Here is a 16,951-nt window from a genome sequence, read left to right as displayed (position 1 = left end):
GATGAATCTGTAAACTGTCAAAATCAATGTTTTGTGCTTCACTGTCACTATTATTATATAAAGAATATATATGTATGCATCTATAATGAATTACAGGATAAATATATAGGGATTTTTAAAGATCAAAAATAAAACCACTACCTTACCTAAATATACCAGATAATGGGAGAAAGAATGAGACTACTAATTCAATATATGTTGTTTTTCCTGATAACCTTTCAGATAAACCAAGCTTCATCATAAGTAGCTGTACATTCTGTTTAGAACCTTTTGGGTGCATGTTGTATAATTTTTCTTCACAGCACTCCAGCAGAGTTGCTCAACCCACATTCATGTCAAAGTAATTGGCTGATACACACCTTCACCGAATAAAAAGAAGGGTATGACATCATACTGCTGTGTAGTCTAAGCTAACAATGAATACCGGTAGCTTGTTAGTAAAGAAAAGCTGCAAAACTCATTAGATCAAAGATCATCTATGTGACATTGTGATGCAAGACATGCTATTCCTATGGTCTATGACAGTCCAAAAATGTTAGTAAACATGAACTGTTCTCTCCCAAATCCAAAGTAAGTGCTAAAGATCAAATTTGTAATGCCGTCAAGTATGACGTATGGAACTGCTCCATAGACAATGAATTGGGAAAGATGTTATAGACGACAGAGTCTAAGAGGGGAATGTTCTTGTATGGGTACACTTTCTGTTATGAAATGAGAATAGAATGTTGCTAATTTGGGTAAAAAACAAAAAGAAAACAAACATGATGTAGGTCCAAAAAATATTCTCTAAATTATGCTCTCATTCATTGTGTATGAAGCAGCTCCAGACATTATACTTGAGGACATCACAGGCCAAATACTTACTTCTCTGGTTTCTGGCTCAATAGAAAGTAGCTCATGTTCACAAATATCAATTAAACTTTTTCTAGGCCATGAAAATAACATGTTGGAATTCCTAATTTAAGTTATGTTCCCCTTTTGGACATTAAAAAGTCAACCCAAATAATTTAAATATACTGTACATGTATTTAAATTATACATCTGCTTCGCGTCAGCGTCCTGATCACCTTGTTCGGGTTGTATTCGCTATAACGACCTCCTCGCTCTACATTATCCCTTAACATTATCCCTTAGTCTCTTGTTCCTGTGTAGGTTGAACACACTTCTGTTATTGATATAGACTAGCAAACACTAGACTTTGAGTCTTCCCGCCCTACCACCAGTATTTGAACCACCATTATAGTTGTATTGAGTAAAATATACTCTCTTCTCAGTCAGACACTGACTTGTCTTTTTACAGACATTTAATACTGATTGTAAGACTAATGAAGAATCCACACAAAAAAACTATGTCTAAAAAAAAAAAGACCCTCCCAGCTTTCAGCCTCACTCTTCAGTCTCTTATGCTTGTGGATATTGTCCAAAATTTAATTTCCAAATGCCTCTTGTGCTACATTTTGCATATGCAATGACCTCTACAAACTCAACAGAACTGCCGATTTATCTCACCTTTCAAGCTATTTATCTATCTCCAAAAGTTAATAGGTAATAGTCTGAATGCTAACAGTTGCCACTATCACCACCTTCCCAGCAGCCCTTACTTGTGTCCTCTTAAAGAAATGGTTAAGTATGAGTTTATCTTCATACAGTTAGAGGTCAGCTGGTAGAATGTGTCTCAATATGATGCAGGGTTGTCAAGACAGTTATTAAGATCCATGAAGAAAGTAAAAATCTGATCTGAAATAAAAAATTAAAAAAACATCGATACATAATCCACTTTATAACTAGAGGCTTGTTGTAGGTCACTGCTACTCAATATTTTAACATAGTGAATAATTTCACTTTACACTAAGGACCTCTGCTGGTTACCATTCCACATTACTCATTGTAAAGCAGAGGAAGAGTTGTAAGGAAATAATGTAAAAAAAGAAATCTTAACAGCTTCCAGTTCCAAATAATCTTTTATTAAAGTTTTGTTTTAGTATACAGTGGAAAAAAAAATATTTTTTTGCAACAAGACGCCATTTTGTCTCAATGTTTCATGAAAGAACAATCCAACATAGAAAAGACAGCGAGCAGATCACAGTTCTGTAGTGTTAACAATCTTGCTCTACTTTATCCAACACATGTTAAACCTATCAATAAACTAAGTCTATCACCCAGCTGGAAAGCTTTTTAATTTGCTTTCCAGAGATTGCTGAATCACGTTATTCAAGGCCATCGTCCATTTGCTATGCAAGCGGAGCTGGGTGGTGTTAGGTTGCAGTGACGCATCACGCCTGTATGACAACAAAACCTTGTCACTCCCATTTCTCCACAAGAAATAGAAAAATCAACCTCTATTGCCAGTACAGGTGTTTTTGCCATCAAATTCCCAAATTTCAACTTTGGGCTAAGCTAAAAAAGCAAAGTCTAATCTATCAACTGAAAACCAATACAGGTAACATGTATCCAGTCTTGATGGACAACAAATGCATAGTCCTAATACAGACTGGCAAGGCATCCGATGAGAAATGGTGACTAAGGCAAATGCAGTGGTGTTGCGGATACAGAACAAGACACATGCACACACATCACCTCTAGGGTCAATATTTACAGTATATTAAATCAATCAAAGTAGGTTTTGTGTGGCTGCTCATGTCTGCACACATTTTGCTTGTAAATTAAGTACTTTAACAATACGAGGGTGCATGTATTTGAAAAGACTGACATTCAAAGGGGCAAAAAAAACAACTTTATTCAGAGATACTGTTTATAAAAACCAGATTTGTCAAATATTGGACAACTCCCTACTACCAAACTCTTTTTGCTTTACAGTTTAATCATTTGTGTAAATAGGTCTATATATCATTATATTACAGATGTCCATCCATTGTACCCCTGTAACAGGTTTGACATGTGTCCCTCTGAGCTTTGGCTGAAGAGCTCATACACTTTTTTCTAGCATAAATAAACCTTGATAAGAGGGAGTGTTTTAAAACATCCATTTCACAGTGACAAAACTGCATGACAGCGCAATACACTGAAAATATGGCTTCCATCAGTCTCTATACCTTTATGCAAAGAAAATAGTTGTGTATTGTGCCCTTAGCTCAGAAACACTCTCTAGCCTTTGTTACCGTGAATGCCAGATTCTTATCAAACTGGGGGAGCCAGTCGGGCTTGTTTGACTAGTCTGTGACAGATCGGAGCGACAGTGGTAAAGATCGCAGCAACACGGCATGTGCAAAGTAAAAATCAAGGCATGTACTGTAAATATTTCTCAGACCCAAAAATTACAATCTAAGTTAGGTTAAATAGTAGATCACACTGACAAATTGGAAATGTTAAAAGTCAGTGTGACCTTAAATGAAGAGTGAACAGCGGCCAACGCCCACATGATTTCATGTAAGAATATATATTATGTACCCTGTAGAAAAAAATTAAAACATGTGGCAGTCACTGGTACTGCCAACTGAAATGAGAATTCTGTTAATTGACAAGGTCATATTTGTACAAATGAGGTAACAATACATATTTGTTTAATATCTATTTAAGATTACTTCACCATGGAAGGTGGAGAACTATCCAAATCTGATTCATAGCCTCTGAACTGCGTAGTTAACGGCACAGGCCTGTGTGTGTGTGTGTGTGTGTGTGTGTGTGTGTGTGTGTGTGTGTGTGTGTGTGTGTGTGTGTGTGTGTGTTGTGTGTGTGTGGGGTATAGACCAGTGATATCAATTAGGTCTTCTTCTTCAGCTCCTCGAACCGCCGCGTTAAGTCGTCAAAATCAATGTCATCCGAACTTGTGGTGTTTCTGCCGAAGGAGGACGTGGGGAGTGTGTCGGGAACAGAGGGGAGTTCTGGGAGAGCGTTGTTGTCAAATAGCTGAGATGAAGGGCCGGGACCTGGAGAGTAATATATGGTATTTAATTCAATTTATGTAGCGGTATATCTGGCAGTTCATACAACAGTAAAAAAAAAAATAACTGTGGTGATTTTCCAACAGGCAATGAGAATTGCTTTGTGTGCGAATGTACCAAGCACATAATGGAAAGTCAGAATAGCAGAACTATCTATACTACTACTCAACAGGAAATGTAAATATAGGAATGGACAAATGCTTACACAGAAGTGTTAATTGTATTTCAAAAATAAATCTAGTGAGAACCTATAGTGTTCTACTTCATCATTCATCATATCCTATAAAAAGACAGACCAACAATAAATTTTATAGAATAGTATTGCCTGTGATGCCTCTCTGACACAAACCTCCATTGTTTCAATGTATCAATACCACAATGTTCCCAACAAATACACTCTCTACTCTTATTTGGATAACATCTGCTAAAAAACTAAAGTGCCCACCTTTTTATTTTTTTAAATAAAAGGCATTTTTACAGGTCTTCAGCTAAATGTAACCCTAAATAGAGTTATTTCTGACACATTTAGAAATACAGAATATAGGCAACCTTAAACTTTAACCGTTGGCAGAACTTACCTACGGCCTGGGAAGGAACAAAAGGTTTTTCAGTTAGGTCATCAATCTGAAACACAGAAAACTTGTAAGAGATTGTGCAACCTTCATACTGAAATAAAATAAATATTATATTTGTTAGTGGTCAGAAAGAAATAACAATTTCATTCAACAATACAGATAAAAAGACAAACAGTAAGAAAATAAAATAAAAAGGGAAAACAACAGAGGATTTTGTTTCTAGCCTCAGCTGTCTGTAAAATGCACATAATACTCATCTGTTCATTATAATCCCACTCAGAACAATTGAGTCAAAGTTAGTAGTTAGTGTAAGTATTAACGGTCCATGCTAACTATATATTGGGCCTACTCTGAGATATGTATAAATAAGTAGAAAACAGGCAAAACTGCAAGCATGTTAAATGAACTGCTCTTCCCTGAGTGGTGCCCTGCCCTGTCCGTCTGTCCATCTGTGGGAACAGGAATGGGGCATGGATGGGAAGAGTTCAGTCACTTACAGACTCGTATGTGGGGGGACAAGAGGGCAGCTGAGGGGGCAGCCCGCCTCCCATGGGGTGCTGAAAGTTATTGTAGGTTCCAACTGGCGCATTATACGGTTCCTGGAGGAAAACAACAGTCAGGTACAAGTCAGAGGGAGGCAGTTGACTACTGTAAAACCACAATTCTGTTTTAGGATAAGAAAGTACAATTGTTTTGAGATGATACAACACATTTTGGGTGACATCATCGCTGGTAAAACTACATCTTTCTCACATCGACACGCGGTCATATCTTCACAATAACCATCTTCAACGCAATAATCGACCATGGCTGAGAAGGACTATCAGCTTAGAAATGGCCCAAAATTTGAACTTTACTTCACAATAAAATGGGCCATACTTTGTTTATTCAAATTAAAAATTTTAAAAAAATAAATCACTGAAGATAATCTATAGACCTCTTTTCCAGCAGCTTTAGTTAGAAACAGCTTCAAGAGAAAATTCCAAAACTGGTGATTGAAGATTTCATCCATGTAGCTTACTCCTATAAAATGAAAATGAACTCTTACCGCTCCTTTGGGAGGTGGATAGTTGAAAGCTGTTGGCATGGGCATAGGCATGGGCATGGGCATGGGCATGGGCATAGCTGCATTGGGAGCAGTGAAACCTCCACCACCCCCTCCTCCTCCTCCTCTTCCAGACTTCTTGTCATTGTCCACGTCAATCAGGTTTGCATCCTCTCCAAGAGACACCTCGGGCTGTCCGGAGACAGGGGTGGATAAGTGGGTAAATAAACAATGCATGACTTCATCCTTCATAGTGAGTGATAACAAATTCTTTTAAGTCTTACCCGGACCATAGCGTCAGGTTCATATGGCACATTATAGTTCTTGGCGATCTCTATCAGGTAGCGCTCCACCAAGATCTTGGGAGGGGCCTCCACGCCCAGTTTATGCATCAGCTATAAACACATCAGATATTTGACTAGGTGCCGCTGAAACATTACTAGGCTTAAAGGTTCCTGCATTCTTGGACAGACAGTCAGTGAATAAATTGCCTACCCTATCATTGACTGTGCCAATCTGGTTTGTCCTGCACAGCTTGCCGTACTCCTTGCTATATTTTGCACATAGCTGCTCAGATACCTGATAGAAGCATTTAAAGATGAAACTGTCAAGAGTAACATAATAAGAATAAATGGACAGAACTTGTTCAATATGGTTGTAAATGCCATCAGTACTATGTCATATCTAGACAGTACTTACAGTTCTTAGTTCAGACACCTCTGCCTGGAGGCGAGGAGCTGCCCAGATGAGAGTGGACACTGCCTCCTGTAAGCCTGGGTCCAGTTCCCTAAGTGAAGAAACAGAAAAGGGGTTTAAAAAAAGGCCATAATGACAGCCAGAGATAAAGTTAATTGCAAAGTGAAACCCCCACAATCAATTCATGTACATTGTACATATAGGTAATGGTTCACCTCGTTGACCAAATTACTTACTTCATGGACTGAATGAGACCAAAACGAGTCAGCAAGAGGTCACAGTAGAGCTCCAGGATCTCCATGGCTTCCACCATATAGTCTTCTCTGATAATGTGCTCCACACGGATTCGTGCCCGCTCATCCTTACCTGATGACAGGTAATCTGCGATCTCTTTTCTGGCTTTTTGAGCAAGCTCAGCTTCAATTAAAATTTGTGAATGGAAGTGAGAAAAGGTAAACTGTCATTAGTTGTGAGAAACAGAAAAAAAATGAAACAAGAACCCACTTATTTCACATCATCAACTGTAAGAGTAGTACCAGGGTTTTTATTCTGCCCAAGACTTACTTTTCTTTTTCTCAAGGAGTTTGAGTCTGTTAATGACCAGCCGGAGGTTGACTCTCAGCCTCTCTGCTTTAAATCCTCCTCCCAGCATGATGATAGACAATCTATAAACAGAAGAGCATGAGAGGAGCAGAATCTATACGTACAGGAAGCATACAACCAAAACCAACCTACATAGCTAGTCCATTAGCCTCCACTCCACCTCTGATCCAATGAATCACTTGATCATGTGAGCATGACCAACCCATCACAACAGAATGACTTCGCAGATTTAGCTACTCATAACAAATACAACACACGCGAACACTTTAAGGCACCATTAAACGTTTAAACGCTCAAATTGGTTAGCCTTAGCCTGACCCGACCGACAGCTGACGCGGCTACCTAACGTTATTATCTTCTAGCTAGCTATTTCATTTCTCGGTTTTTAATTTCTTCACCAAACCACACTATAATATAACGTTAAACGTTTAGAAACCAAACCCGGTGTCTGTGTTGCCGACCCTGACTTTTAGCCTTTGCTTTGTTAGCAGTCTGATCTGTCATCGTTTGCGCTAACTAACGTTAGCTAACGTTACCTAGCTTCTAACGCTAGAAGTCAAAACAAACTGATGAAACAAACTGAACCCACTTTAGCTAGTTTGAAGAATGGTACAAATTTAAAGCGATGAACTCTTAATAAACAGTTTATTTTACTTACCTGTAAATACCAGTGAAACGTACACCAACTTGTTTGGGTTTCTGTCTGTCTGTTCCGTCGTCCGCTTCACTTCCGTAATGATCTTTAGTGACATCATGGGAATTTACCTTAAGGGGGCGTGGTCTTTATAATTCTGTCAAACAGGAGTCAACCAGTGAGGTCTATTTTTAAATAGAACCGTTACTACTTACAACTAAAAGTAGTTTTTGTTTACTTTTACATTATATTTCAGAGAAAAATATTCCATGTTTTGTTGCACAAGCTGAATTTTTTTTTAGATTTTACATAAAAACACAGTCATTCTCTAAAACATGAAGATAAACATGGGATAAACCACCCAGAAGTAAAAAATTAGCTCCACCTCCACTAGCTACTTTAAATGCTGCTTACATGTTAATTTGTCTGTAATGATCCAATACAATACCTGTGATAAAATAAAACTCTGAGGGGTAAATCTGCATAATTAGTATAACATTTTGATTCATTCACTACTAATACATCTATGCTTACGCGTAATGCCCTAGCCAAAAAGTCCTATTGATGAACAACAGACACAACTGACACACTCACATCAAAAAGAGTGTGAGGTCCCATACATTTCTAAAACTCCGAAAGGAATTTTAAAAATTCATAAAATAATTTGTATGCCCTTTATAAGAAAAAATGATGGTTCTTGTAGGAATTTTACAGTCATTTTGGAAATGTCTTTTCAACTGAATGTTACATATGTCAAATTTTTGTTTTCTAAAAATGTATTGTCTTTAAGTACTTTTTACTAAAGAATTAATTACACTTTTTTCTTTCCCTTTGTAAAGTATGTATCTCAATACTCTTCCATTACTTGTAGTTAGTTGATGTTACACATTGAAAGAAACCATTCTTCACAATGTGCACTTTTCATTCTACTTGTATAATTAATTTGTGTACCTGATACATTTAACTGACTATCTTATCAAGGCAAGATTATTGCTCATACACCTTGATTTCACACAACTTAGTATTTCAGTAGCTTTGAAGTTCTGTGGCTATAATTTATAGTCACATGCACGCACACACAATTTCACAAAGGAAAGTGCTCTAATATTTTCATGCGAAACATTTATTATTAGTTGAAAATGCTCTACCCACTGCTTAACAAATACATCTGGGCATTTAATTTATTTTAAGGAAAATGGAAACATTTAACAGGGCATTTCGAGATTTAATATATTGCAGCCTTTTTTCCTAATAAAAAAGAATCTATACAATAAAAACGATCTTCCACAGCAAACCATCACAGTTGTTATAACTTGAGTTTGCTGACAGAAATCTCTTTGTGTTTCTTCTTCTTTGAAGACTGGTCCTTCGCACTTTTGATCTGACTTTTAACCTGGTCCTGCAGTTCAGAGAAGAAGGCTTGAGAGGACCGCAGAGCCTTGTCCTTCCCTTCGTCCTGAGAAGAGAGGAACACTGTGTTAGTTGGATCATCTCAGGAACCTACATAGTTTAATTTATTATCTAAGAATCAATGTAATAGTTATTTTAGCATTAGAAGGTGAGACATGCCTGGGTAGTAGAAGCAGATACATGCTACCAACACATAAGTAACCACGTACCAACACTACAATGTATGAGTACTCTATAACATGTAAAGTCCACCATTTACAAAGTATTTTAGCAAAGTTTTAAAAGTTCAAATATTGTTATACAGATAAATAGCTTCTATTACAAGGTAGTCACGGAGGAGGGCCGACACAGGCAGTCTGCAGGAGGCCTTAGTGATATACTACTAAATGTCATGTCATGTGATAACTATTACAGATGTTTGAAAGTGTAAACAAGATTTTAATTTTGTAGCTCGTCTAGAGGCAGCCAATTTTAATTTATATACTTTTGAGTAGTTTGATGTGTGCGTGCATCATATTTTTTAGTGTTCATAAGTTCTGTGTGTAAAATGTTCATCAATAAAGTAGCTAGTGACTATGGCTTTCACATGAGGTGGAGTAAAAAGTACAATATTTCTTCTGAAATGTTGAAAAGTATAGAGTATAAAGTGGCATAAAATGGAAATGCAGTAAGGTTGTTCATATGACATATCCACCTTGAGATTGACTTTGAATATATAAAAAAATTATACAAATTATAAAATAGTAGAAGTTATAAAATATACATATTTTTAGCAGGCTAATTTTCTACTCTAAGGTGTGTGACAAATACAGACACTGAATATATACCGTCCTAAACAATGCGTTTAAGAACATGAGCGAAAACACTCACCTTCAATATCGTGGCTTTGCCTCCTTTTGTGAGTTTTTTCAGGTTTTCTGTGACATCAGCCTTTGATGGCTTTTTGTTCTCGCCAGTTTTACTGGCCTCTTTGAGTTTCTGTCTCTTTTCTTTCTCCTTGATCTTTAGACGCTTCACCATCTTCTTGTGGCGCCTGTCACGCTTCTTGTCTGTTGACGTCTTCTCAGTATCACCCAGAACATCTCCTGCTTTGTTCTTCTCCTTTGGTTAGAGAAGATCATTGTTAGACACACGTTAACTAAATGTACCAAGATATAAATAAATATTTGAAAATGGATAGATGACAAACCTTGACTTCTTCTGGTGCAAGCAGCATGGCATCACTAGCGCTGACTGGAGCCACCTCCTCCATTGTGATGGTTGGCAGGTTCGACACCACTTTGACCTCGGGAACAGGCTGTGGACAAAGGGCAACATAAATGAGTATTTCAATAACTGCAGCTTTTCTCAAAGATCTGTTGAACTATTTAATTGCCTTAATGTATTTCTGTTCTACTTTAAGCATTGGCTTCATTTACAGAGATGTTTTTTGAGGGGATGGCAGTGATATATGTTTACGTATGTCTCAAAACATCTAATGCATTAAGAATCACACATTAAATTGAATATATCACTAACCAGACTTAGACCTAGAGTAAAAATCCTACACAATACGTTTTTGCTAAATAAGCCTGTGATTTCTGTTGAGTGTTGACACTAACTTCTACATGTTTCAGATGCAGTCACCCTCAATAATTTGTCAGCATATTTGGCATGTTAGTGATGTCAGGGGGTAAAACTTACTGGTTTAGGTGTGAAGTGGAAGTTGGAGAGAGCATCCAACTTGAGGAAGAGTGTGTCCATAAGCTTCTGAATTTCTACATGGGATGGGTTCTCCTCCTCTGTCTTTTGCTGAATTTTAGAAAATAAATACAAAAAGGAATGATGCAGTACAGGTTCATATACATTGATGTAGCAATAAAAATAAGATAAATGTAAAAGACAAACCTGATTCTGCTTGAGGTATTCCTGCTCATAGACTTCTGCTAGACTCTGTTTGCTTTTCTCATGGTCCAACGTTAGCCTCTTCTTGTACTCAAACACCTCCTCTTTGGGTTTCTCCTTGCGGACCACATCATCAAACGCCTTACAAAATCACAAGTCAAAAATACTGGGTTATAAGCAACAAGAGAAAAAGCTTCTTTTTTTTCATACAATATAAAGATAAGTTACTGTGACTAACCTGGTCTTTAATTCTTTGTTTGATGATGTCTTCAAGCTGTAGCGTGGTTTCCTCTGTGATACTAGGGGCTAAAACAGCAAAAATAAATTATTGTTATCTGATTTAAAATAGCACAGAGAAAAGCCCTTTTAATAACCTTAATTAAATAACAAACATAAGGCCGGTGTAGCGATATGTATAAATCCAAAATAACATACAGTCAGCTGCCAACATGAGAATGCAACACACAAAGTCACTCACCCATCCTGGATGTCTGCTCAAACTCCACATGTTCCTCCAGCATGCTGTTCTCTGGACGGGTCTGTGCCGTCACCTCTCCGGACAACTGCCAGGGCTTTTCTGCGAGAGCTGCTTTCTCCAACTCGTCGATCTTCTCCGACATCTTAGGATAGATTTTTTTTTTTAAAAAACATCATTGGCGAGCATTCAGACCAAAATCAGCCCTTCGCTAAAACAACACAAGGGGTTGCATTGATAGGAGCTCGTTGCCTCAGGTACCGGTAAGAAATGAAACATAAACCAGGAAGTCCACTTTGAAGAACAGATCCATGGGTTTAAAGGATTCTCAGGCTCCTTCAGACATGTAGCCCGTCACATTAATCTTGTGGTAAGTTAACATGTTGGCCTCATGTCTGAATAAGCGTCATGGTTACTTTTGTAATTAAATATTTCCTGATTGAAGCACTCATTTAGCATTTTATTTAGTAAGACCAAATTAAACACTGGTGCATTAAGGACGTTTGGCCTAATTGTTACACAGAAAAAGTGTACAAAAAAAATTGGATATTCCTCAATCAGAAGAATAAAATATTGTTATAGTATTGATATACTGATATCATGTTTGGCACAATGCCCAGCCCTACAAGCAGCACTGTTGCATTAATAACTTTATGGTCTAAAACAACTAATTATGACTCTGGTGCTACATTTAAGCCACACAGACTGGCAAATCAGAATAGAAACCTTTGAAACCTGATTACCTTTTCTTGGCGTTTCTCAAATGATGACTTTGATTTAGACTTTGCTGAGCTTGGGGTTTTTCCTCCAAAAATGTCTTCCATGTCCTCTCCCTCACTGTCCTCGTCCCCAGAGAGATTAAAGGTAACTTTCTTAGAAGATGCTTTGGTCTTTTCATCCCTGGCAAACACAAATATGCTGGAATCAACCACACATGCTTCTCCCACACATAATGATTCACAATAAATAAAAATCACACTTACTCATCGCTGCCTTCCTCTTCACCATCATAATCATCTTCCTCGCCATCTATTTCTTCATCACCTTCTTCCTGGCTTTCATCCATGCTGTCATCCTCATCATCTGCTTTAGCTGGTTCACTGTCCACAGCATCAAAGAAGTCCTTGTACTTTAGGTTCCTGGAGCTCTTTACCTGTCAATTTAAACACTAATCAATACATTTTATACCATTATAACACAATAAAATAAGTGAGAATAAGTGATACAACACATACTGTGTTTTTCTTTTGTTTTTTGGTAGAAAGTACTTGATCTAAGTCAAGATCGTCGTCCTCATCAGAGGGCATGTCCTGAAAATAATCTAGCTCGTCTTCGTTCTCATCTTCCTTTCCTTCTCGCTTGTCCATATCATCAAGAAATGACTCCATCTCTGACAGTTTGAAGAACGTATCATCAACCTCAGAGGGAACCACCTTTGTTTTGGAGCATTTCCTTCCAATCTCCTTCTTCTGTTTCTCTCGCTTTTCCAGAGCATCAACATCAAAATCTAAATCAGAGTCCTCTTCTGTGTAATCCTCTGCCCCATCCTCAGCCTCCAAAGCCATTTTCTTAGACTGTCTAGATAGTTCCTCCTCCTCCTCTTCTTCTTCTTCTCCTCCTCCTCCTTCTTCTTCTTCTTCTTCTTCTTCTGCATCGTCAGTCTCAACTTCTTTCTCCTCCACCAGCACTGTTAACATCTCATCTGACAGAGCCTCATCAGCTACATTTTTAAAGTGTTCTAGTACGGCGTTGTTCTGCAGCTCCAGCTCCTGCCAGATCTGCTCTTCATCAAAGTTTTCCACCACCAGTTGAGCCAATGGGCTGCCTTTAGAATCTGCAGGCTCCTCAGCTTTGTGGAGGTCATACAGGGTCTTGGTGAGAGAGGTAAAGTCTGCTGCCACTCCATCTTGACGGCTAAAAAGGTGAAAACATACAGTACATCAGCATGGCGTATTATTGAAAGTAAGATGGTGTTTATTATTTGTATTTGTCACCCTGAGACAAGATGAGAAGAAGAAGAAACATTATTATTCATCACATACATAGAGTACAATGTAGTAAAATTCAATATCTGCATTTAACCCATATTAAGCATTAAGAACAATGGACACACAGATGTGTGAATGAGTGTCTTACTACCAATTTATACAGAGAACATTTTAACTTCCAAAACTGTTTTGCTTTTTGGCAGTTCTGTTTTGCTTATTTAAATGTCTTTGAGTTAAGGCACACATGCATTTTGCAGTGTGTCTCACCCTACATTACGCTGTTATGTTATGTTAAGTTATCTGTAAGGTTTGTGAAACTCAATAAACATCAAATGTTTATAAATAAATAAAAAATATGACTCCTCAACTCATTCATCTTAAAAGAATTTTGATATTTAGGTTGTGTTCTTCTTTGGTTACACTACCACAGGAGATGATTGTCTTGCAATATCACAATCACATCTTCCCATAACGTGCTGCATTTGATTATATTTTACTTGTTTTTTTCCACTATTTCACAACTGTTAATATATCAGGGGCCAGCTGTCCCCTTATGTCAAACATGTTTAAAATGTAGTAAACTAAAAGAGCTCAAGGAAGGAAGTGTAGATGCAGGATAGTTGAGATTTCTGTGACTGTGGGGGATATATTTGAGTTAACATGTTGTCTTTTTCAGTGGAGTTCTGATTTGATAACTTCGTTTAAGGGCCCAATAACTAAAATTGAAAAATAAACCCAACTTTTGTGTTGTCATTGTGTTTTGACTGCTTGGACCACTACATCTAGGCCCAGAAAAAGAATACACCGGTGAATTTGGTTTCCACACAAGTCATCAGTCTAAAGACATGCAGTCCTCATACCATGTAAGTTAAAAAGGCAATTTGGTAAACAATAAATACCCTCCAGGAAACACGGTGCTGACGCTAGAAGTGCATGCAGTTAGCTTTAGCTCCAGGTTAGCTAGTTCTAACTCGTCTCTTCAAACATGCGCAAACAACATTTATCAGCTTTTTCAACAACACAAACATACAGACAGCAAACACTTGCCTAAGAAAGTTCTCTGGGTGTGCTGTGTTGACATTTATTTTCTTTAAACACTCCTCCAGCACGCTCCACACAGCTCCACTAGCCATCTTTTCTCTCACATGTGTGACCGCCTATGTCGCAGGTAAATACGCTCGCCGACAAACTCTTCCACTGCTGTTTGGTTCCGAGATACAAACATGGCGTCCGCCGTGCTGAAGGTTGCAGGTTGGTTTGCGTCAACAATTATTTAACTACCAAACGCATGCTTATATCAGTATGGTCGTCCTCGATTTCTTCATTGTATAACCTTAAACGCGACTGCAGCGTTGTTGAACATTAGCTGCGTTACACTAAGTTACTGTCCAAGTTTAACACGATGTATGTTAGGGTCATGGGTTGGTTTCGGCTAGGAGGAATGGCTTATACTAGCTTTTGCATAAACCTTACTTGATTAATTAAACGCATGCTAGGCAGGCAGCCAGACCTTGATCAAACCGACAGACTTTTATTTTGAAATATAGTGAAGATTCCAAATATACCAAATGTCAAGTTGAATTTGGGGAAATGTGTGTAAATTGATGCACAAAAATACAGCTACGATATTTCCACTTGATGGAGTGGTCAGCCATAACAAAACATGTTTTGGGTTCACTCTGTTGACAACATACAGCAGTTGAACTTGTTAAACCAGCTGGTACATAATACATTGCATATACTGTCACTACAGTGTGCAATAAGCCTTCAGTTTTAGAACTAATGTTCTTACAACTAATCTCACTATATTTTAACCTGTTTATTCAGTGGCAGGTCTTTCCAGATGTTCTCATCTCACACTCATGAGGGCACATTCAACGACATCACCTCTCCATCAGGGCATTCCTGGATCACTGTGGAAGCTGGGGAGGCTAAACCACATTGCCATCGCTGTCCCCGACATGGAGAAGGCCACAGCTCTATATCGGGATGTGCTGGGGGCCACAGTGAGTGACAAGGTGCCCCTGCCCGAGCACGGCGTCTACACGGTGTTTGTTGAGCTCGGCAACACTAAGCTGGAGCTGCTCCATCCTCTGGGGGAGAAGAGCCCGATCGCTGGCTTCTTACAGAAGAACAAGTCTGGAGGAATGCACCACATTTGTATTGAGGTGAGACAGAATTGATAGCATGTCGTAGGGATTACACTTAATTGTCGCTTACAGTGGATATAAAAAGTCTACACACCACTGTTAAAATGTCAGGTTTTTGTGATGTAAAAAATTAGACAAAGATAAATCATGTCAGAACTTTTTCCACTTTTAATTTGAAATAAAATGTGAACAATTCAATTCAATTGAATTGAATGGCCGAGGCTGCCGTACAAGGTACCCCTGTAAGTGCAAAAGCACGAACAATACCAGGGCCCTGACACAAAAGTAGTTAAATAGAATTTAGCTATCACTAATTTTATTATTTTCACTTGTGCTTTTCTCACTGTGATAGTTTGAATTTTGTCTGAAGGTGTAAGAACCAAAAGTTGTTTATTAATTGAGTTCAAGCAGTAGTCAACTGGTATTAGAAACAATATTACATAAGTTGTCCACATTTTATACCTTATCTGAAACTACTCAGTCCTCTGTTATCCTTTGGACACCAATACAGCAAAAACATTACATTTTCTGCACTCCATTTCTTTACTGTGCAGTAAAGATTAGTATGATATTGTATCAGACTAACCAAAGTTAGAAAATGAATTTACAGTTCTCCTCTTGGTTGCAGGTAGACAACATTAACTCTGCAATAGCAGACCTGAAAGCAAAGAACATCAGAACTCTGTCAGCAGAGCCCCGGATAGGTGCTCATGGGAAACCAGTGATGTTTCTCCATCCTAAAGACTGTGACGGTGTGCTGGTGGAGCTTGAAGAAGCATAAACATGTCAGTCTGACAAGGATTGTTCTTAATTGTTAATTCACATTTGTATATTCCACAGTCAGTTTGACAACAAATGTTGATTTTGTAATATTCTTTAGCACTTAGATTGTGATCTTCTCATTTCAGAAACGTGCCTCAAAGTTGTTCTTCCAGGTCCCTTCTTGACTTCCCTGTTGATTTGGGAATAAATTGTGTGGTGTTCAATGCATGTCCATTTGCATTTGAGTCAGCAGAATGACTTGTCTTCCCCCCCACTACACTTCAACAAAAAGTAGGATGACTACATACAACCAGAGATGGGAAGTTTCTAAGTACAAATACTGTACTCAATTAGATTTTTCAGATATTTTTACTTTCCTTTACTACTTGTTTTTGTGCCGACTTTTTACTTTTACTTCTTACATTTTAAAAACGAATATCTGTACTTTCCACTCCTTACATTTTATAAAATTGGCTTGTTACTTTAGTTTCCAATCATTTCAGTGGAGTTACAGTTATTGTTTTTCACGTAATCAATACTGAATTTAATCTAAAGGGATGGGAATATACGTTGCACTTGACGCACCACTACAAGACTTGACAGAATCATTGCGGCTTGATGGTGCTAACGTTAGCACACAGCGGACGGCGACATCATTAAATATGAAGAAAACAGAGATTCGGCAGACAAGCAGCAAGACATTCCCAATCATCCTCGGCCTTATCTGAGAGGTGTTTGAGATAGGCATCAAGAATGGGGAGTTTCTCTGTTTAGTAATTCATATTTTAGCCTTTATTTTCTTTCTAAAAGCCGTATTTGAGCACACA

General features: G+C 38.0%; 3 protein-coding genes across 8 annotated transcripts; 1 reads left to right on the top strand and 2 right to left on the bottom strand.

Moving 5' to 3' along the window:
* Nucleotides 1-1,942: 1,942 nt before the first annotated feature.
* ist1 (IST1 factor associated with ESCRT-III) lies at nucleotides 1,943-7,606 on the bottom strand. Of its 5 annotated transcripts, XM_032509688.1 has the most exons (11): nucleotides 7,480-7,606; nucleotides 6,783-6,883; nucleotides 6,455-6,635; nucleotides 6,222-6,309; nucleotides 6,018-6,101; nucleotides 5,807-5,917; nucleotides 5,526-5,714; nucleotides 4,975-5,076; nucleotides 4,481-4,526; nucleotides 3,705-3,887; nucleotides 1,943-3,668 (listed from the first exon to the last, which is right to left on the bottom strand). In XM_032509688.1, exons 2-10 carry the CDS (start codon nucleotides 6,868-6,870, stop codon nucleotides 3,721-3,723), a joined length of 1,056 nt encoding a protein of 351 aa, XP_032365579.1. In that variant the 5' UTR covers nucleotides 6,871-6,883; nucleotides 7,480-7,606; the 3' UTR covers nucleotides 1,943-3,668; nucleotides 3,705-3,720. The 5 variants fall into 5 exon arrangements, with proteins under 5 accessions (XP_032365579.1, XP_032365602.1, XP_032365573.1 ...); XM_032509711.1 differs by having other exon boundaries at nucleotides 1,943-3,887; nucleotides 4,481-4,487; XM_032509682.1 differs by having other exon boundaries at nucleotides 1,943-3,887; nucleotides 7,480-7,605.
* Nucleotides 7,607-8,622: 1,016 nt separating this feature from the next.
* Nucleotides 8,623-14,510, bottom strand: mphosph10 (M-phase phosphoprotein 10 (U3 small nucleolar ribonucleoprotein)). Of its 2 annotated transcripts, XM_032508921.1 has the most exons (12): nucleotides 14,260-14,491; nucleotides 12,856-13,138; nucleotides 12,460-12,822; nucleotides 12,208-12,377; nucleotides 11,968-12,124; nucleotides 11,228-11,369; nucleotides 10,988-11,055; nucleotides 10,753-10,890; nucleotides 10,549-10,656; nucleotides 10,055-10,162; nucleotides 9,736-9,966; nucleotides 8,623-8,911 (listed from the first exon to the last, which is right to left on the bottom strand). In XM_032508921.1, exons 1-12 carry the CDS (start codon nucleotides 14,343-14,345, stop codon nucleotides 8,762-8,764), a joined length of 2,004 nt encoding a protein of 667 aa, XP_032364812.1. In that variant the 5' UTR covers nucleotides 14,346-14,491; the 3' UTR covers nucleotides 8,623-8,761. The 2 variants fall into 2 exon arrangements, with proteins under 2 accessions (XP_032364812.1, XP_032364748.1); XM_032508857.1 differs by having other exon boundaries at nucleotides 12,460-13,138; nucleotides 14,260-14,510.
* Nucleotides 14,232-16,350, top strand: mcee (methylmalonyl CoA epimerase). The gene is made up of 3 exons (XM_032510075.1): nucleotides 14,232-14,463; nucleotides 15,040-15,380; nucleotides 15,991-16,350. Exons 1-3 carry the CDS (start codon nucleotides 14,436-14,438, stop codon nucleotides 16,141-16,143), a joined length of 522 nt encoding a protein of 173 aa, XP_032365966.1. The 5' UTR covers nucleotides 14,232-14,435; the 3' UTR covers nucleotides 16,144-16,350.
* The last annotated feature ends 601 nt before the right edge of the window (nucleotides 16,351-16,951 follow it).

Source organism: Etheostoma spectabile, chromosome 1 (assembly GCF_008692095.1).
Source record: "Etheostoma spectabile isolate EspeVRDwgs_2016 chromosome 1, UIUC_Espe_1.0, whole genome shotgun sequence".
Lineage (NCBI taxonomy): Eukaryota > Metazoa > Chordata > Actinopteri > Perciformes > Percidae > Etheostoma > Etheostoma spectabile.
Note: the sequence above shows the minus strand (reverse complement) of the source record. Positions and strands in the feature narration are given on the sequence as shown.

Bases quoted from the DNA above. Each gene is read 5' to 3' on its own strand.
- mphosph10 (XM_032508857.1), bottom strand. From the start codon at position 14,345: ATGGCTAGTGGAGCTGTGTGGAGCGTGCTGGAGGAGTGTTTAAAGAAA. The intron at 12,125-12,207 runs GTAAGTGTGATT...TGTGTTTGCCAG, and splicing joins GAAGAGGAAGGCAGCGATGA to GGATGAAAAGACCAAAGCAT. The intron at 11,056-11,227 runs GTGAGTGACTTT...TTGCTGTTTTAG, and splicing joins TGAGCAGACATCCAGGATGG to CCCCTAGTATCACAGAGGAA.
- ist1 (XM_032509688.1), bottom strand. From the start codon at position 6,870: ATGCTGGGAGGAGGATTTAAAGCAGAGAGGCTGAGAGTCAACCTCCGG. The intron at 5,715-5,806 runs GTAAGACTTAAA...GTCTCCGGACAG, and splicing joins AACCTGACGCTATGGTCCGG to CCCGAGGTGTCTCTTGGAGA. The intron at 3,888-4,480 runs GTAAGTTCTGCC...ATTACTCTCCAG, and splicing joins TGTTCCTTCCCAGGCCGTAG to GTCCCGGCCCTTCATCTCAG.
- mcee (XM_032510075.1), top strand. From the start codon at position 14,436: ATGGCGTCCGCCGTGCTGAAGGTTGCAG. The intron at 14,464-15,039 runs GTTGGTTTGCGT...CTGTTTATTCAG, and splicing joins CGCCGTGCTGAAGGTTGCAG to TGGCAGGTCTTTCCAGATGT. The intron at 15,381-15,990 runs GTGAGACAGAAT...TCTTGGTTGCAG, and splicing joins TGCACCACATTTGTATTGAG to GTAGACAACATTAACTCTGC.